The sequence below is a fragment of the Hipposideros armiger genome, unplaced genomic scaffold, assembly GCF_001890085.2.
Source record: "Hipposideros armiger isolate ML-2016 unplaced genomic scaffold, ASM189008v1 scaffold_605, whole genome shotgun sequence".
NCBI classification, from domain to species: domain Eukaryota; kingdom Metazoa; phylum Chordata; class Mammalia; order Chiroptera; family Hipposideridae; genus Hipposideros; species Hipposideros armiger.
Window position 1 is genome coordinate 161,799 of NW_017731955.1, and position 18,206 is coordinate 180,004.

The 18,206-nt window shown below is 36.4% G+C and overlaps 1 protein-coding gene across 4 annotated transcripts in view; it reads right to left on the reverse strand.

The window, feature by feature from the left end:
- STIL (STIL centriolar assembly protein) overlaps nt 1-18,206 on the reverse strand; it is a 62,601-nt gene that overhangs the window by 15,317 nt on the left and 29,078 nt on the right. For all 4 annotated transcript variants that reach the window (XM_019624748.1, XM_019624749.1, XM_019624747.1 and 1 more), the window contains 3 exons: nt 11,910-12,024; nt 9,781-10,749; nt 2,603-2,768 (listed from right to left, as the gene is read on the reverse strand). In XM_019624748.1, coding sequence (XP_019480293.1) covers nt 2,603-2,768; nt 9,781-10,749; nt 11,910-12,024 — 1,250 coding nt within the window. The remainder of the gene's footprint in view (nt 1-2,602; nt 2,769-9,780; nt 10,750-11,909; nt 12,025-18,206) is intronic.

Consider the following 18,206-nt stretch of genomic DNA (forward strand, 5'->3'; position numbering starts at 1 on the left):
TCGCCGGCGACTCACGGCAGCCCAGCTCCAGGTTGAGCTGTTGTTCAGCATCTTAGCTGTGGAGGGCAGTGTTCACTGGCCCTCATATGTGGGATCCGAACCGGGGCCCTCTGGCATCCCAAGCGAGTTCTTAACCATCGCGCCACTCGGCCGGCCCTCACTAAACTTTTAAAAATAATTTTTTTAAAAAGAACAATTTTGAAAAAGTTATGTAAGTATTGCTACTCTTCCTGAATATATATCAATACACACACACACACACACACACACACTTTGTGGAATTAAGTATCATTATAGAATAAATGTGCTTCTAAGAGCCATGTAGTTCAAATGATTATTCATTTTTCTGCATATAACCCTGAATATGAATCTATGAAGTTTCAAAATATTTTAATTCTATACTGGGGGTGCCAAAAAAATGTATAAACATGACTTGTATTCATCTTTTGTTATCAGTATATATTGAGTATTATAATTTTAATAGTTTCTTCCTGTCTTAAAATGTGCATATTTTTTGACACCCTCTGTATATCATGCTTACAAACTTATTTTAAATAATTTCAGAATATCAGTTCAAATGTGAATAACTTCACTCAATTATCATTTATTTGCACACATTGTGTTAGGCATCAATGTTAGGTAATGAAGATACAATAGTGAATAAAGCAGTGTTCCAGATTCCAAAAGCTTAGTCTTGTGACATATACAGCTAATAAACAACTGTAATACAGTTATGTATGGAAATTTACAAGAGGACGTAGGAGGAACTGCACTATTTGGTATGTTTATTTAGCTCACAATACCCACAGCTCCTTCACTACCACCCTTCTAACAACTCTGTCTCTCTCAGAACTGTCACCCCTACAATAACAAAGGTGGGACTCCAGCAGATGTGTCCCCATTATGTGATTCTCAACCCCCTTACAACTGAACCAAGGAATAAAAACCTAATCCAAACTTGGCCATTCAGGTTCTCTACAATTTGAAACTAGGACTGAAGGATAGTAACCTGGTTTATGCATATGGCTAGAACTGTGAAACACACAAACTTTGGAACGCTATGTGAGCTATATTTTAAAATTTAAAGCAGTGAAGACTGCACATAAAGTTCGGTAAAACAGCCATGTAGACTAAATGAATAGTCCTAATGGTATTCCAGTTTCTAGTTCTTGTTTTTTCCTGTAGTCCAGCCCCATTCTTGGCCTTGGCTTTCATGAAACATTCCCATATCCTTCCAGTAAATTCCCCTTCCTTAAATTAGTTCAAAGTGGTTTATCTTGCAGCCAAAGAATCTTAACTAATACTGAGTAATACCTGAATTTGACTTATAAATGTGCAAGAAGTTCTTGATACCCTCCCTTCTTGCTCCCCTCTACATGGATAGTTCAGAATACAGAAATCTTTCTTAAATTTTTATTCTCCAGCCTCAAACCTTCATCTGTTACTTTTATAAGTCTATGTCATCAAACCACCTCCACTCTTCTGACATGCGAGCATTACTATCTTCATTTCCAAAAGTAGAGCTCAACAGATTAGACTGAACTTATCCTTTCTCCTCTGCTTCTCTAACTTGCTTCCGTCTATTTAATACTACCACCATTCCCTGTTATCCAGGCTTAAAATCTTGGAGTGATCTTCAAATCTAATAAATGTTTAGTTGTGAAATAATACTAGATTTATAGATAACATAGAGTTCCCGTATACTCCTCCCCAGTTTCCTTTGATGTTAATATCTTACATTATCATTGTGTATTTTTCAAAATCAAGAAACCAATATTGGTTCATTACCAGTAACTAAAACTGTAGATATTATTTGGATGTCAGCAATTTTTCCACTAATGTTCTTTGCTGTTCCAGGATCCAATCCAAGGTGTCACATCGCGTTTAGCTAAAGTAGCTTTTGAATCCTCCCTCTTCCTCAACTGCTCCATCCAATTAGTTATCAAATCTTATCAACATCCTACTTGACTATTCCACATTCTTATCACCACTATCTAGACATCTTGCTAGACCCGAGGGACACAAACATCTCATGGTCTGGTGGTGAGTAAACATGTAAACAAGCATGTCGTTTACATTATTAATTGATTTTTTAAGGCCTTCAATGTTGCTCACCAAATAAAGTGGAAGATGTGATGAAGGCTCTCTATAACATATTAATAGTAATATAGAGTACCAAACAACTCAGAGCCCTGTGTTTTCTCACTGAACCCATACATATTATTTTCTCTGCCCAATTTGTTCTGCTATCTCTCAATTTCACCTACTAAAATCCTACATACCCTTCAAGGCCCAGATTTAATAACACTGCAAAAATGAAACCTTCCCTGATCCCTCAAACCACAGATTATTTCTCTTATTAAGAGTTCAATTCAGCCTAGCAAAGTAGCAAAAACAATGTATTATTTATGTAGTTTCATATCTGTTTTCAGGTATAGTTTTATTTCACAAAGAGTAAAATTACACTAAGACTTAAAACATTATACTCTCATCACGTTGGGTTTGGTTCTATCTGTACCATGCACCAATTTCAATGTCAAAAATTTTAAGAAGATATGAAAAGCATTTAAAAAAAATCCTTACAAAAAAAAATTTAAATTACCTGTGCTCACAGCAATGCTTACACTTTTACTCATGTGCAAACCAGGAGAAGACTGTGCTTCCACAGAAACCAACTCCATTTGTTTTGCAGTATGCCCCGTGTCTTCAACAATGGCTGTATTAGGGGAACAGGGCTGAAGAGACTGTGCTTCCAATAAACGTTGAATCTGTATCAATTAAAAACATACCGTAAACTGACAGTGAAGTAATCAACAAAACTGGCAGCAGAGTTTAAATATGAATTACAATGTAACCCAGTTATAAATAACTGACTTTTAACTATATATTCTCACATTTCAACTAGATAATACCATAAAACTTATTCAAGGTAGAAAATCATCGTTCATTATTAAGAAGCACTTCGGGCTATATGTAAATTTAAAAGTGAAAACATACAAGTGTTTAGATTAGCATTCATAAATTGACACTCACAGAAAAGCCTGAATGTTAACACTTCAAACTAATATTTCGTATAAAAATCAAAAGTAAAATAGGAAGTATACCCTGTACCAAATATTGGACACTTTTACACAAGATTCTTCTTATAAAGGTTAATCAGAATTACCCATGTTTGGCCATGCTGAAACTGAAAATATTAACAATGTCTAACAGTTGCTGAGTGCTTCCTGTTTACACAACACTACACTAAAAGCTTTCAGGTATAATTATATAACCCCATGAGGAATGTATTACTATTGGATACGTTTATTTATTAACAATTGAGGCATTAACAATTAAGTTATATGCCTAGGTCACATAACTAACAATTAGCAAAGCTCAAATACTGAAAGCTACCCCTCCTCCTTTTAAAACCGAGATATAATTTACGTACCACAAAATTCATCCCTTTAGAGTATACAATTTAGTGGGTTTTAGTATATTTACAAAGTTTGCATTCATCAATCCTCCAAAAATCTCTGCACCCATTAGCGTCACTCTCCATTGCCCCTCTCCCTAGCCCCTGGCAACCAATAATCTACTTTCTGTCTCTATAGGTTTGCCTATTCCGGACATTTTATATAAATGGAACTATATAATATATGGCCTTATATTTTGCTTTTTTTTCACTAAGCATAACATTTTTAAAGTTTTATCCATGCTGTAGCATCTATCAATCTTTATTCCTTTTGCTAGCTGATATCCCATTGTATGTGTATATCACATTGTGTTTATCTATTCATTAGTTGGTGGACATTTGGAGTGTTTTCGCTTTGAGCCATTATAAATAATGTTGCTATGAGCATTTGTTTACAAGTTTTTGTGTGAACATATTTTTTCATTTCTCTTGGGAATATCCTTAAGAGAAGAGCCTCCCTTTTTTAAACAATGTGATTTTCTACTTCCCTATAAATTAATACTATTGTGTTCACCTCATTTCATTAATTTTAGATTAACTTTATTAATATAGAAAAATAAGTATTAATGAATTGTTAAAATCAGCAGAAATTTAACCTGCATTAATACAAAATAGCATATGCACTTATTGGTTTGGGGCATAAGCTTTGGTGTCATAAGGACATAAGTTTAAATCCTACTCTGCTATTTTTTGGAAAAGTGATTTCACCAATGTAGTTTCAATATTATGTAAAACTAAGGTCGTTGTGAGGATTAGTAGATAAATAAAATAGCTGTAATTTGCTGAGTACTTACTATAGCCAGGACCTACACTAAGTACTTATATACCTGGGGTGCCAAAAAAATGTATACATATGACTTGTATTCAGCTTTTGCTATCGGTATATATTATTACATTTTAATAGTTTTTTCCTTTCTTAAAATGTGTACACAGGGGACGGCTGAGTGGCACAGTGGTTAAGAGCTGGCTTGGGAAGCCAGAAGGCCCCGGTTCGGATCCAACATATGAGGGCCAGTGACACTGCCCTCTACAGCTAAGATGCTGAACAACAGCTCAACCTGGAGCTGGGCTGCCGTGAGTCGGTGATGATGACGGCGTAGGCTGCAGCCCCTGCTGCAGTGGGTTGCCATGGGCGACCATGTGTAGCCGGCAGCCAGCGTGAGCGGCCAGCAGCCACCGTGAACGGCCGTCCAGAAGCCGGCGACTGATCTGCCTTGCCCAGGAAGAGCGCAATGATGGTACCAACTTGGGCCAGTGAAGCAACGTCCTTCACGACTAGACTGAAGAACAAAAGGACAGCAATTTGTCTGTTCCCCTTCCCCCAATTCCCCAGCACTGTTCCCATCCCCCAATTCCCCAATAAAAATCTTAAAAAAAATAAATAAAATAAAAATAAAATGTGTACACAGGGGCGGCAGGGTGGCTCAGTTGGTTAGAGTGCGTGCTCTTAACAACAAGGTTGCCGGTTCAATTCCCGTATGGGATGGTGGGCTCCACCCCTCGCAACTAGATTGAAAATGGCAACTGGAGTTGGAGCTGAGCTGTGCCCTCAACTAGATTGAAGACAACTACTTGACTTGGAGCTGATGGGTCCTGGAAAAACACACTGTTCCCCAATAAAATTTCTTAAAAAAAAAAATGCGTACACATTTTTTTAGCACCCTCTGTATGTATACATATATACAACACATTTAACCTTCAAATCGACATATACGTACCAATCAACTGCTCAAAATTTACAGATAAGAAAAGTGAGGTAAGAGGGGCAGGGGTGGTAGATGAGGGTAAAAGGGATCAAATATATGATGATGGAAGGAGAACTGACTCTGGGTGGTGAACACACAACGTGATATATAGATGATGTATTATAGAATTGTACACTTGAAACCTATGTAACTTTACTAACCACTGTCACCCCAATAAACTTTAATAAAAAAAAAAAGAAATCTTACCATTTAAAAAAAAATGAGGTTTAGAACACATAGCAAACACTTGATAGGAAACTTATTATAAAGCTGTAGTGATTAAACTGAATGGTACTGGTGCTGGAATAGATAGGCAGATCAATGGAGCAGAATACAGTACAGAAATAGATGTAAACACATGATACATTACACAATAGTGCATTTCTAAATGATTAACAAAAATATATAGTATTCAATAAATATATGGGGCCTGTTATCTGAGGATTAAAAAGAAAAAAAAATCTCTTATCTCATATATCAAAATAAAATAGAAGCAACAAATATGATCTTGGAAGGGAAGGGAAGATGAAAAACAATAGATTTTTAAAAATTATCTTGAAGGGAAAAAAGGCTTTTCTAAGCATAATACAAAATCCAGAAAGAAAATTACTGGTAAATTTAACTACATCCGAACTGAAATATCCTGTGCAAAACAAATGGTTAACACACAGAACACTTAAGACAAACTGTAATAAATACTTACCACATATATATATGATAAAGAACCAATTTCCTTAATATACAATGACCTCTTAAAAATTAATTACAAAAGGACTTAATAGTAAAGTGGGTAAATGATACAGAGACTTTATATAAGGTAATACAAATGGCCAATAAATAATAAAATGATCTTAATAATACTATGCAAATCAAATAATTATTATAAGGCTGATAATAATTTAAGAGTTTGCTATGCTTGATTTGGAGTATTGAATTGGTATAAGCTTTCTGGTGGCCATTTTCACTCATTCAAGTTATGAAATATATATTAAGTAACTATTATATGTGAGTACTATTTAAGATGCTAAAAAAACAGTGATGAATCTTGTAAGCATCCTCCCTAGAGACCAAAAAACCCAAAAATATCTAATTGAGGCCTCATTGATGAGGAGCTAGCCATTAGAAGGACCAGAAGAATGTTTTAGGCAAAGGGAATTGCAAGTTTAAGAACCTAAAGTGGAAACATGTTCAGGTTTTTAAAGAACAAGAACACCACTGCAGCTGAAGTGTAGTGAACATGGAAAAAGTGGCAAGAGATGAGCTAGGAGGATGGAGACAGACACCAAATCCAAAGGGCTTTGAGGACCAAAGTAAGGAATTTGGATTCTATTCTAATTGTAAGGGAATGCCATTAAGTGTTTTAAGCAGGCCCTATGAGCTGACTAGAACTTTAAGAAGATGGCTGTGGTGTTTCCAACTGCAGGAATTATGAGGGGATGGTGCTGGAAGCAGCATGTATGAATAAAAGAAAATGATGATTTGAATTAAGGTGGTAGCAGGAAAGACAGTAAAGAGTAGTTCAGTTCGGGGTATAACTAGAAAGTAAAGCCTGGGTTCTTGATACCTGGGACTTTGGCCTGAGTGACAGGATGTCATTAACAGAGATGATAATGATAATGAAAATGATAGTTACAGCTAACATTTACTGAGCACTAACTATATGCCAGGCACTATTCTAAGCTCTTACCTCTAGTAACTGACTCGATCCTTAATAATACACACACACACACACACACACACACACACACACACACACACACACCCTTCATTTTATAGATGAGAAAATTGAAGCCAAAGAGGTAAGGTAACTTGCCCCAGATCACATAATTTATGTTACACAGAATTAGAAACCAAGAAGCCCATTCCCTTAATCATACATCAAATGAAACTTGGCATATTAGGAGAGGAACAAGTTTGGGTATCTTTAAAATGTGTGTTCTCTTTGGTTTCACAAATTTTACTTTTAGGGATGTGTGTTACAGAGACACAAAGACATACGCAGGAAGATGCAAGTATAAGGACGTTCACTGCTGTATTGTTTGCAATAGCAGAAATTTCGAACTGATGAAGTAATCAGTAGAACAATTAGAAAATTTGTTGTACATCATTATTACATAATCCTATGCAGAATAAGAAAGTTAATATATATACTTATATAGAAAATGTGTTATAATTCTTTTTAAAAAATTTAAATGTTACCTAAAAAAATTTTTTTAAAATTCCATGAGCAAAATACTATGTGTATTTATCATAGAAGCATGTTTTACATCATATTCTATATTCTCCAAGTATAATGATTCAAATAGTCTAGACTAGAGCCAGTACTCTGTAATTTACATTTTAATATAAATCCCAAATAACTAAGATTTCTGAATAGCTTAAAGATCTTTTTTAGCTTCCGTAAGTCTTAAAAAAAAAAAAAAAAGGAAAGAAATGAAAAACTTGTTTTCAATGTGAAACATTTAGCTAAATTAATTTTTTTTGCCAAATGTTTATAATAATTTGTTAAAATCCAGCTTCTATTTTACAATTTCAAAAAATTTACCTAGTTTTAAAAAACAGCAAAGCTAACTTTTTCTCAGGTGTCATATCTAAAACATTTTCAAGCAGAATTTTTAAAAAGTCATATCTTTTTTTGTTTTTGCAAAATGTAAACACCATGACTCCAATTTTATAAAACAAAGATATTTTTAAAAATCACACATGTATATATGCCCATTATACACATATTTGCATATGTAGCGATATGGAAAAAAATATGAAAGAATAAATTTTGGACTGTTTCCATTGGTACTGGGGTAGGTTTGTGGAAGAAGGGTGTCAGTGAGGAAAGAAAAAACAGAGACACAAAACTTAAAGACTCAACTGTGCAAGGATAACATTAAAAACTAAGAACCCTGCCATAAAGGCCAGAGGAAAGGAAACTTTCAGAAAAAAATGAAGTGGAAGAAGGCATTCAGACTTCTGGTCAAGATGGAGGAGTAGCCAAAATGCTGAGGTTGGTGTACATGCAACGGAAGCGGAGATACAGGTGATATTAGAACAATTTTGTGGTATCTTTAAAGTCAACTACATTGCTCCAATGCCACATTTCTATAGCCAAAATTAATGACCGATTTCTTTTTCAATTAACTGGGTGAAGCAGCAAAAATGTTAGATATGTGGGACAGCAGCAATCTTAAGTATGCTCTTGAAAATATTCAGAAAGAATGTTTCAAGCAGTGCACAATGCTCCAAAATTTCTGGGATCCCTTCAATGAAACTCATGATAATCAAACAAATCTCCAACTCTAGCAGTTAACGAGGAAATAAGTCTTTACCTACTTGATTACCTGGTCTTTACCTAGTTATTATTAGAGAGGACGCGTTTAATTGCTAAGGGGCAACATTCCCATCAGCAGTCCTCTATCCTGGCAGAACCAGCCAAACACCCTGTTCCTCTACCCACATCAGTGGAAAGCCACCATTTATTTAGTATCACAAATGCATAGTACAGTGACGGCAGGAACAATCTGGCAGCAGATAGTGGTGAGAAATGAGAATGCCTGTATGTTATCAAAATTAAACCTGGCTACTAAAAACTTCTTTAAAAAAATTTAAATAGTTTTGTTTAAAAAAAATGAATGGGGGCCGGCTGAGTGGCGCGATGGTTAAGAACTGGCTTGGGACGCTAGAGGGCCCCGGGTTCGGATCCCACATGAGGGCCAGTGACACTGCCCTCTACAGCTAAGATGCTGAACAACAGCTCAACCTGGAGCTGGGTTGCTGTGGGTCGCCGGCGACAGCGTAGGCTGCAGCCCCTGCTGCAGTGGGTTGCCATAAGCTACCATGTGTAGCTGACAGCCAGCATGAGTGGCCAGCAGCCGCCGTGAGCGGCCATCCAGAGGCAGGTGACTAATCTGCCTCGCCCGGGAAGAGCGTAATGATAGTGCCAAGTTGGGCCAGTGAAGCAACGTCCTCCACAACTAGACTGAAGAACAAAAACGACAGCAACTTGTCTGTTCCCCTTCCCCCAATTCCCCAGCACTGTTCCCATCCCCCCAATTCCCCAATAAAAATCTTTAAAAAAAAAATGAATGGAACAAGTCTAGTACAGATACACTGAAGAGGTTCTAGAACTACTCTCTAAAAGCACACTTGCTAAGATTTGGTATACATACTATATGATTGACAAACTAAGAGCTGTATCAGAATCCACTGTGCAGCCTTTATGCTTAGTTGTCTATAAAGGTTTAGTAACTTATATAGACTTTTCATCAGAGGCAAAAAAATGAAAGAAAAATATTTATGTTGTAGGTTTGGATATGCACAAGACAGGGAAAAGAAGGCTGGTTTCCTAATCTTGATTCTACTTCTAACTAGCAATGTGTCATTGTATAAACTCTTTTCTCTCTCTAATCCTCATTTTACTTATCTGTAAAACAGCAAGGACTAGAATTCAGTTTCCAAGGTTCCTTCTAGTTCTGACATTCTACAATTCTACTCCATAAAATATAATTAGTGAAGAGTTGCCAGTTATTTTTAAGAAACCCTCTGAATAGCAAAAATTTAAAAGAACTAAGAAAGCTCCCAGCAAACCTGTGCCTGAAGTAGTCTCAGCTGTCGGTCTTGCTCTGTGAGGAACCTATATGCATCCGGAGACAGCCCCATCATTCCATTATCTGACCCAGTCTTGGTTGTGTGCATGCAAACTGCACAAGGCTTCAGGTTACAGGAGTCCCCATGTGAAGATAGTCTTGCCACAGGCGACGGTTCTACATTGCTGTGGGGAGAACCACCACCCATGCTTCCTTGAGGTCTCAAGGGTATAGGACTACTTGAAGAATAGAATGCATTATGGTACAGAGCTGGACAACCACTTGAGTGAAATACTGAATGTTTTTGAAGGGCTTCAGACTGGAGGTCTGGAATGGATCCTACTGTATTCAATCCTTGCCAAGAATTTATTGGACTATAGTGTATATGGCCATGATGCTGACAACAACTGCAAACATTTGTGGAATAGTAAGATGGTGGTGGGGGAGTAGGTATTTGAAATTCCACCGGTTTTCCTGAATTATGGGGTGAAAAAAACAAATTGTGTGGGTGGGACTGTGGGGCAAGAGAAGGTTGCCTGGCATTAACTGTGGAAAATCTTATAGGGTACTCTTCTTTGTGCACATTTCCAGAAGAAACTGTTTGAAGCTTTTCAGATGTATCAGGAGATGGCCCATTAAGAGAAGATGGTTTAATGCTGTTCCTGATATGGGGGCTCCCATTCTTACAGGTAGGTGGCTCTCCTACTTTGCAGTGTCTCAAAGGAGTAGTGCCCTGGTTTAACTGTTTTGGTAGCCTTTTCAAGGAAGAGTCTCCAGCTTCGGCTTCTGGGCTGTGTTTCTCATCATAAAGCTGGGGTTGCAATGGCTCCAAGTGTTCGGAGTGACTAATCAACAAAGGAGGGTTTTCATTATTCACCATTTCCAAAGGATTAGGCAGTGGGTTTGAGTCTATGTAATTGCTATCGAACACAAGTGAAAGTTCTGGTACTGATGGTTGGATCTTAGAAATCTGTAAATGGGAAAGAAGTGAAAGAGGAAAAAGTGGTTTTTAGCAGAAAGATATATGGTTCACTTTCCTTAGAACAATATTTCCCAAGTTATATCTAGCTACTTATTAAAAAGGGTTCACTCTTTATCTAGACAGATGATGAATATTTTCTGGGCATCTTCTATGTGCTAGGCATTAGGAACACAACTGTGAGCAAAACAAACAAGGTCTTTGCCCTCAAAGAATGGAACATGTAACGATGGAACTCCTTTTATTGAAACACTGAATAACATTGCTTAGATCATAGAACACAGTATGAGAAACTATGTTACAATAGACTTTTATTACCCTCTCTCTGCAAAATATTTATCATAGGCAGAATGCTTCAACAGATTTAGTAGCAAATAATGTTTCTGGATCTTAAATAATAATCTTCCAATAAGTATTTCAGAATATTTTTCCACTAAGTGATATTATTCACTGTTATTCTTTCTACTGATACCAGCTATTGAGTTGTTGGAAAAGTCATGATGCATTTTTGCAACGAAAAACATAGAAAAAGTACATCATGACTTTTCCAACAACCCAATAAAAGAGTTGGAAGAGAGCAAAAAGGGTAAACAAAATATTCGCTGTGGTGAATTTGGTTATAATTTGATATTAATTTTTAAAAATCTTTCCCATTCTTTTTTTTCTAATAAGGAATTAGTCCAATTAAGGTACAATTCTAAAATAACCCACTAGTTGGCTGCAATCAACAAATTTGGGGATTATTGCAATTAATCTCCAAAAGTAAGTAGAATGTTTTCTCAGAATATGGTAAAAAGAACCAATGTCAAGCTCTGGTGATAATACAGAATGTTGAGTGTATATGGGTTAAAAGCACCAGATTCAGAAGCCAAACCTCCTGACAGAATTCCAGCTTTATTACTTACTAGTTCTGTAATCTTGGGCAAGTAACTTAACCAAGCTGTGCCTCAATTTTCTCTGGGAATGATAATTATATATATATATATATCTGAGAGGAATGCATATATGGCCATATAGATATATACAGCTAGATATATCTTAGAATAAATCTTCAGTAAGTTTTAGGTTGTATTATTGAGTGCTTTAACATGAAGGGACTTTTAAGTTTCTAACCACAAAGGTGAGTATTTTTTAAAATCAGTAAGTGATACCTTCTGACTCACTGGATGAGGACTAGGAATTGGTCTTGGAGAAAAATCTTCATCTTCAACACCAGAGTCATGATCATTTATTGGCATTTTCCCTGGAGATAACTTTTGGGAAGACCTAAAAGAGTAGACGGGGAGACAAGAAAAGTCTTCAGTAATCTAGTGCTTGTTCTTTCTTTTTGAAATTGAATAAAGTCCTTTAATAAACCACAGTAGCATTTGGATTATTTAATTTAGTATCTGACAACCACAAATTATTTTTTATGACAATGTTTGTTGCCCAAGACAGCTGGCCCAATCAGACTTATGCTTAATAAAAGACCTCTTTGCCTGATCATCACAAGTTTAAACCACTTATTCTTAATGTCAGAATAAATCAACTTACTGAACATCTTTTAACCACTTTGAGAAATGCAGAAATAAGACATACAACTTGCCACCAAAAACTTTATACTGTGTTGATAGAAATGTACACTCACTGTATTAAACACACTGTATTAAAAAGGGAAATCAAGTAAGGAATTACATTTTCCTGTGTACTTGTATCTGTGATGGAAAAATATTTTGAGACATTATTGGAGGTACTTCCTCTCATTTAGTCAGTTGCAGTCATTGTATCACAGGTGGCATCAAGTTTTTTTGCATCCTAAATTATAATAGATAAAATCTCAATAGGATGGGTTAGGGAAGGGGACAGAAAAGCCAGAAGAAAACTAAGAGAGCTCAGACATTAACGGATTCCCGAAGAAAGGGTGCTGCATCCTGTCTTCCGAGCAGGAAGAACAGAAACCCTCAGGTAGACCTGGAAGATGTGAGAGCAGGAGAGACCTTTGCCCCAAGTCCTGGGAGTCTGGGGAGGCAAACACTTACGGAGTTCTTTCTGTGCCCAGGTGCAGCAATGAAACAGTGAGAATGAATGTCTGCATGGTGTGTTTAAGCAAAGGGTCTGTACCAGTCCCACAAAGCTCTCCCCCCACACCCAAGAATGACATGGAGAATACGGAACCATATCGCCTGCACCTCAGTGCAGCATGGACCTGACCCAGAGAGCCAATGACCTGAACAGGGTAAGGAGGCTGCAGCAGGAACCTACTGCCAAAGACCAGATGCAAATGAAAACACCTCAGCAGACAGCAGCATGGATGGATGATAATCATGTCACCCCACATCACCACTACTGGCACAGCATTAGTCCCCTCTAAATTACATATATCCAGAGGAAAGGATAAAAAGACCTTGAATTGACTGATATTTGGTTTCTATATCCCAGAATAATGAATAGGGGCTCAAAAGGGAAATTAAGTTCAATTATTTTTAAAAAGAAAAAAAATTTACATTTTTTTAAAATACCTGAGTTTATGGCAAGGATTTTAATATCTGCTACATACTTATGATAAACACACACACACACACACATATACCCAAAATTTCCAACACTGAACAATACCCATTTCGGACCTTTTTTTAGAACCCAAGGCAAAAAGAAAAACTTTAGGTTGTATAGTTAAAACATCAGTTCTTTAAACAAAACAAACATTTTGCTAAAATCTAAAATGATCATTATTAAAGTTTTAGTCAGAGTTGAAAATACACAAGGTTTTCAACAACAGTGTTAAAGAAAACGTAAGTGTCTCCATAATTTGGCATTTTCTCCCATAAATATTCAATAAATAAATGCTTCTAAGAAAAAAAAATCATCTGTAAAGATAGCATTCATTTAAAAGAGATGTTAAAACAGCAAGATATTGTCATGGAATGGGGGGTTGTAACTTCTAATTATAGTATATAAAATCTCAGAAAGATATTATGGTCACCTTTAAGACAGACTTTCTAAATAGCTCATATCAGACTGTGGCTGTATGCAGAGCCAGTCTTCTGGGGTTTGGGGAAGAATGCTTGGGATCTGTTAGGAAGCTTTAAGAACCTAGGTAGCAGTATACACAGTGGGAGTTTGCGCCCCTTTTGCTTAACACTTCAATTAACATGGTGGGAGTTAAAAGCACCCTTAGAAGTTAACCAGGAGAGCTTCCCAAAGTTTTCTGTTTTAGGAAAATGAGGCCCAGAGGGGAAGTGACTTGTTCAGGGTCACCATTATAGATTGAAGTCCAATATGGGATTGTATTAATAGCTACTCTAATACCTAATGTGTACTAAGCACTTTGTGTTGTGCTTTAAATATATTATCTCATTAAAATTCTATAACAATCTTTCAATTTAGGCGATATTACGGACATTTTACAGTCAAGGGCACTGAGGTTCACAAAACTTAAGCAACTTGCATAAGATCACATAGCTTCCAATGGCATAACAGAATTTTCTTCAATGATGGAAATGGTTTTATCTCTGTCCAATATGGCAGCCACTATGTACTTGAAGCTACTGTAGTTTTGAAATGTGAGTAGTGGAACTGAGGAACTGCATTTTAAATTTTATTCACTTTTAGGTATTTTAAACTGCTATTTGTGGCTAGTGGTCACCATATTGGAGATCACAATGTAGAACTTTTTGACTCCCAAATCTATTAACTTTGAACTGGGTCTTATTGCTTTTTAGATCTCCTACTTTAGTTTCCTTTCTTCCATTCCACCAGGAGATGCTTAGATTCAGCTCTTAAATGGAATTTAAATGCTCAATTAGCTATAGCTGAATTTTGCTTTCACTCTTTGAGTGGTTAAAATAAGCACATGATTATTTTTTTCAATGCTTGCATGTCACAGTAAAAACTGATGGACAAAAACTGTAAATGACATTTTCATGTTTGGTTAAAATAGTTGTTTATAGGAACTGCTGAAAAGGTAGTCAGCTTGTTGGTTATTTTAGTGTAATAAAAGAGTATAAATAGGAGACAATATGAAAAATCACTAATGGGGAGTTGAAAAAAATGACCCCCTAGTACACATGTTTACATGATCATTCGACGATTCTTTTTAAATAACTTAATAAGTGTCAGGTAAATAATACAGCCAAATCATCATTCAATTTTCCTTACATAGCTGCACAATTATTCTGAAGAATTAAAATAATTGCTTTACTATCAAGGAATAAAATTCAAATGATTAAAACAAATAACAAAGATTCTTTTGGTGGCAAATAGTCAAAAAGTTTTGTGCTTAGTGGATTTAATTTAAATGTTACATTTTAGAATTCAATTGGTAGAAGTTCAACAACTTTCTAATTTTGTAAGAAAGTGAAAATTATAAGCCATGTTAAAGCAAGCATTCATTTATCTCGTTTCTCTCCATAAATATCCAATAACCCAATACCTATTCCTTTCCTTTTTTCCTGTATACTATAGGGTTGTCGGAAAAGTCATGACGTATTTTTTCTGTTTTTCAAAGGCTATTTATTTATATAAAGAACAAAGATTAATCAACGATATATTGACCGTTTTGTTCGATAACCTTTTGCCATCTTTCAGTGAGCTTCATAATTCCTTGTTCATAGAAGGACCTGTCTTAATTGGCAAAAAACTGAACAAGGTGCTGATTTACAGCCTCATCTGAGTTTAACGTTATACCATGCAAGGAGTTTTGAAGAGAGCGAGACAAGTGGAAGTCTGACGGTGCAAGGTCAGGTGAGTATGGTGGGTGTGGCAACACATCCCATCCAAGCTCCAATAATTTTTGATGGGTGATCAAACTTCTGTGTGGTCTCACGTTGTTGTGATGGAACACAACTCCTTTACAATTAATGAGCTCTGAATGTTTCTGGATGATGGATTCGTTCAAACTGTCCAAATGCTGACAGTACATATTCGAATTGATTGTTTGGTTCCTTGGTAGGAGCTCAAAAAACACACCTTTAAAATCCCACCACATTGAGAGCATAACCTTCCTCTGATGGATGTCTGCTTTCGATGAGGCTGGCGGTGAATCATCACGTCAGGACCAAGACTGTTTACGCACCACAATGTTGTAAACAATCCACTTCTCATCACCAGTTTTATCAGTCGTTTCAAAAAAGGATCGTTTTCCTCATGTTTAACAAGCATATTGCAGATGCTGATGAACTTCTTTGAGTTCACGTGGAACCCAAATATCGAGCTTGCTTATGTATCCCAGCTTCCTCAGGTGGTCATGAACGCTTGATTTCTGCAATCTCTCGTGTTGTGTAATGTGGGTTTGACTTGATCAATGCCTTTATTTTGTCGTCATCAACCTCGGTGGGCCTCCCTGACCGGGGATCATCGAGATCAAAATCACCAGCATGGAATTTCGTGAACCATTGTTGGCGCGGACATTCTTGTAGAACATTGTCACCATAAACTTTATGCAACTTTTCACAAGCTTGACGTGCGTTCTTCCCTTTATGGAAGGAAAACAGTAAAATATGGCAAAAATGCACACTTTGGTCTTCCATCTTCAACTTGTTGTAAAATCTCCAAAACTCAACCAAATAGCTCAAATTTTTTTTTAGAATGAAGCTAGAACTGTCAGCTGTCAAATGACATACCAATATCATAGATGCAAAAGACTAGTACTTCCAAAAATGAACTACTGCCATCTGTTGCAAAAATGCGTCATGACTTTTCCGACAACCCAATACTTTCGGGAAAAGACAAATGATTATCTCTTTTTATTAGGATTTTTAAAAATGTAACTTCCAGGTTCAGTATAAATATATATGAATCTGCCGTACCTTTTATAGTTAATTGTACTGCCCAGGGATAATCACAGTTCATAATTCCAACCCTTGGCATTATATAACCCTGACACATATACTAGTAAATCAGCTTTAAATGTTCTGTATTATTTTAGTGTTATGTGAAATGCGTGGCCTCCAGCTCTTTGAAATTTTTAAATTCAACAGTAGGTAAGGAAGATGTCAGTCAATGAGACTGTTCAGATAACTGAAACAGTCTGTTCTTACCCATTCCTGACTACTGGGAATATAGTTATTTTCAAGGAACGAGGGTGAAAGCCATGCTATAAATAGGATTATAGTGTTCTCATGACTGTGTCAAACACAGGAAACATGATTTAACTCATGATGTATGGTTCCTTTTGTAGGACATCAAGGTGCTCAATACAAATTAGAGATAGTGAATTTTAAAAGATAAAGATGTTGAAAGGATGGGCAAAGATTGGAAATCTTATACCTCTAGTGAGGACCATACCTGAGTATTAGTTTGAAATCAGAATATCTAGTCTGTCACGGACTTACTTTACTTTTTAGCTGTGTGTCCTTGATAAACTTCTGAACCACTCTAGATTTCCTCAATTTAACATAAGTAGAAAATATCTCATGCATACAATTTTTCAGACGGTTGTCACAAGGGATTAATGAGTCAGTGAATTGAAAAGTGTTTGGCAAAGCCTTATACAAACTCTGTATTTCATTATATTCCAAAGTTTAAAACTGAGCCATTCCTATGGTATTACTTTGAGTGTTTTCAGAGACCTCCAAATTGTGTTTGGACAATCTGAAAGTCATTTATTTTTTTCCTTTCTGATGAGTAAACAGTTTCAAGTTAAAAAGAAAACAACAACTCAATAAAATCTTTTCTGGTTATCTAACCTGTTTCAAGGGGAACTTAAAATGTCCAAAGAGGAGAGAGTACACCCTAGACATCTTTCTAATCCCCAGAACCTGTGAATACGTTACACTATATGGTAAAAGGAAGTTTGCAGGTGTGATTAAGGATCTTGAGATGTGGAGATTATCTTGCATTATCCAGGTCTACTCAATGTTATCACAAGGCTCCTAATATGATGGAAGCGTGAGGGTCAGAGTCAAAAGAAAATGTGAGGATAGAAGAAGGGGTCAGAGACAGAGATTTGAAGATGCTATGCTGCTAGCTTTGAAGAATAAGGGGTCACCAGACAAGAAATATAAGTGGCCTCTAGAAGCTGAAAGAGAATAAAATGGAATATCCACTAAAGCTTCCAGAAGGGACGCAGCCTACAATCACTTGATTGTAATGATTTTAGTCCCAAAGACCCATTTTGGACTTCTGACCTCCAGAACTGTAAGACAATAACTTGGTATAGCTTTAAGTCAACAAGTTTGTGGTGATATGCTATAGCAGCAACAGGAAACTAATACAGATACAGTCATAATTCCCTTTTATGGATGGGATATTGATGTTTAGAACCAGGACTAGAACACAGATATGTCCGAAACCATAACCTGAGCTCACAACTATTGTTATGCAACCATTATGAAGAGCTAGCATAGTTGGCATCGACTTTAAACTTGTATCAGTTAATAATTGCAATACTCTATATATAATGAAACTTATACCTGCTCAAAATCAATCTCTCTCTCTCCCCACACACACATACACTCCCCCACCCCCAC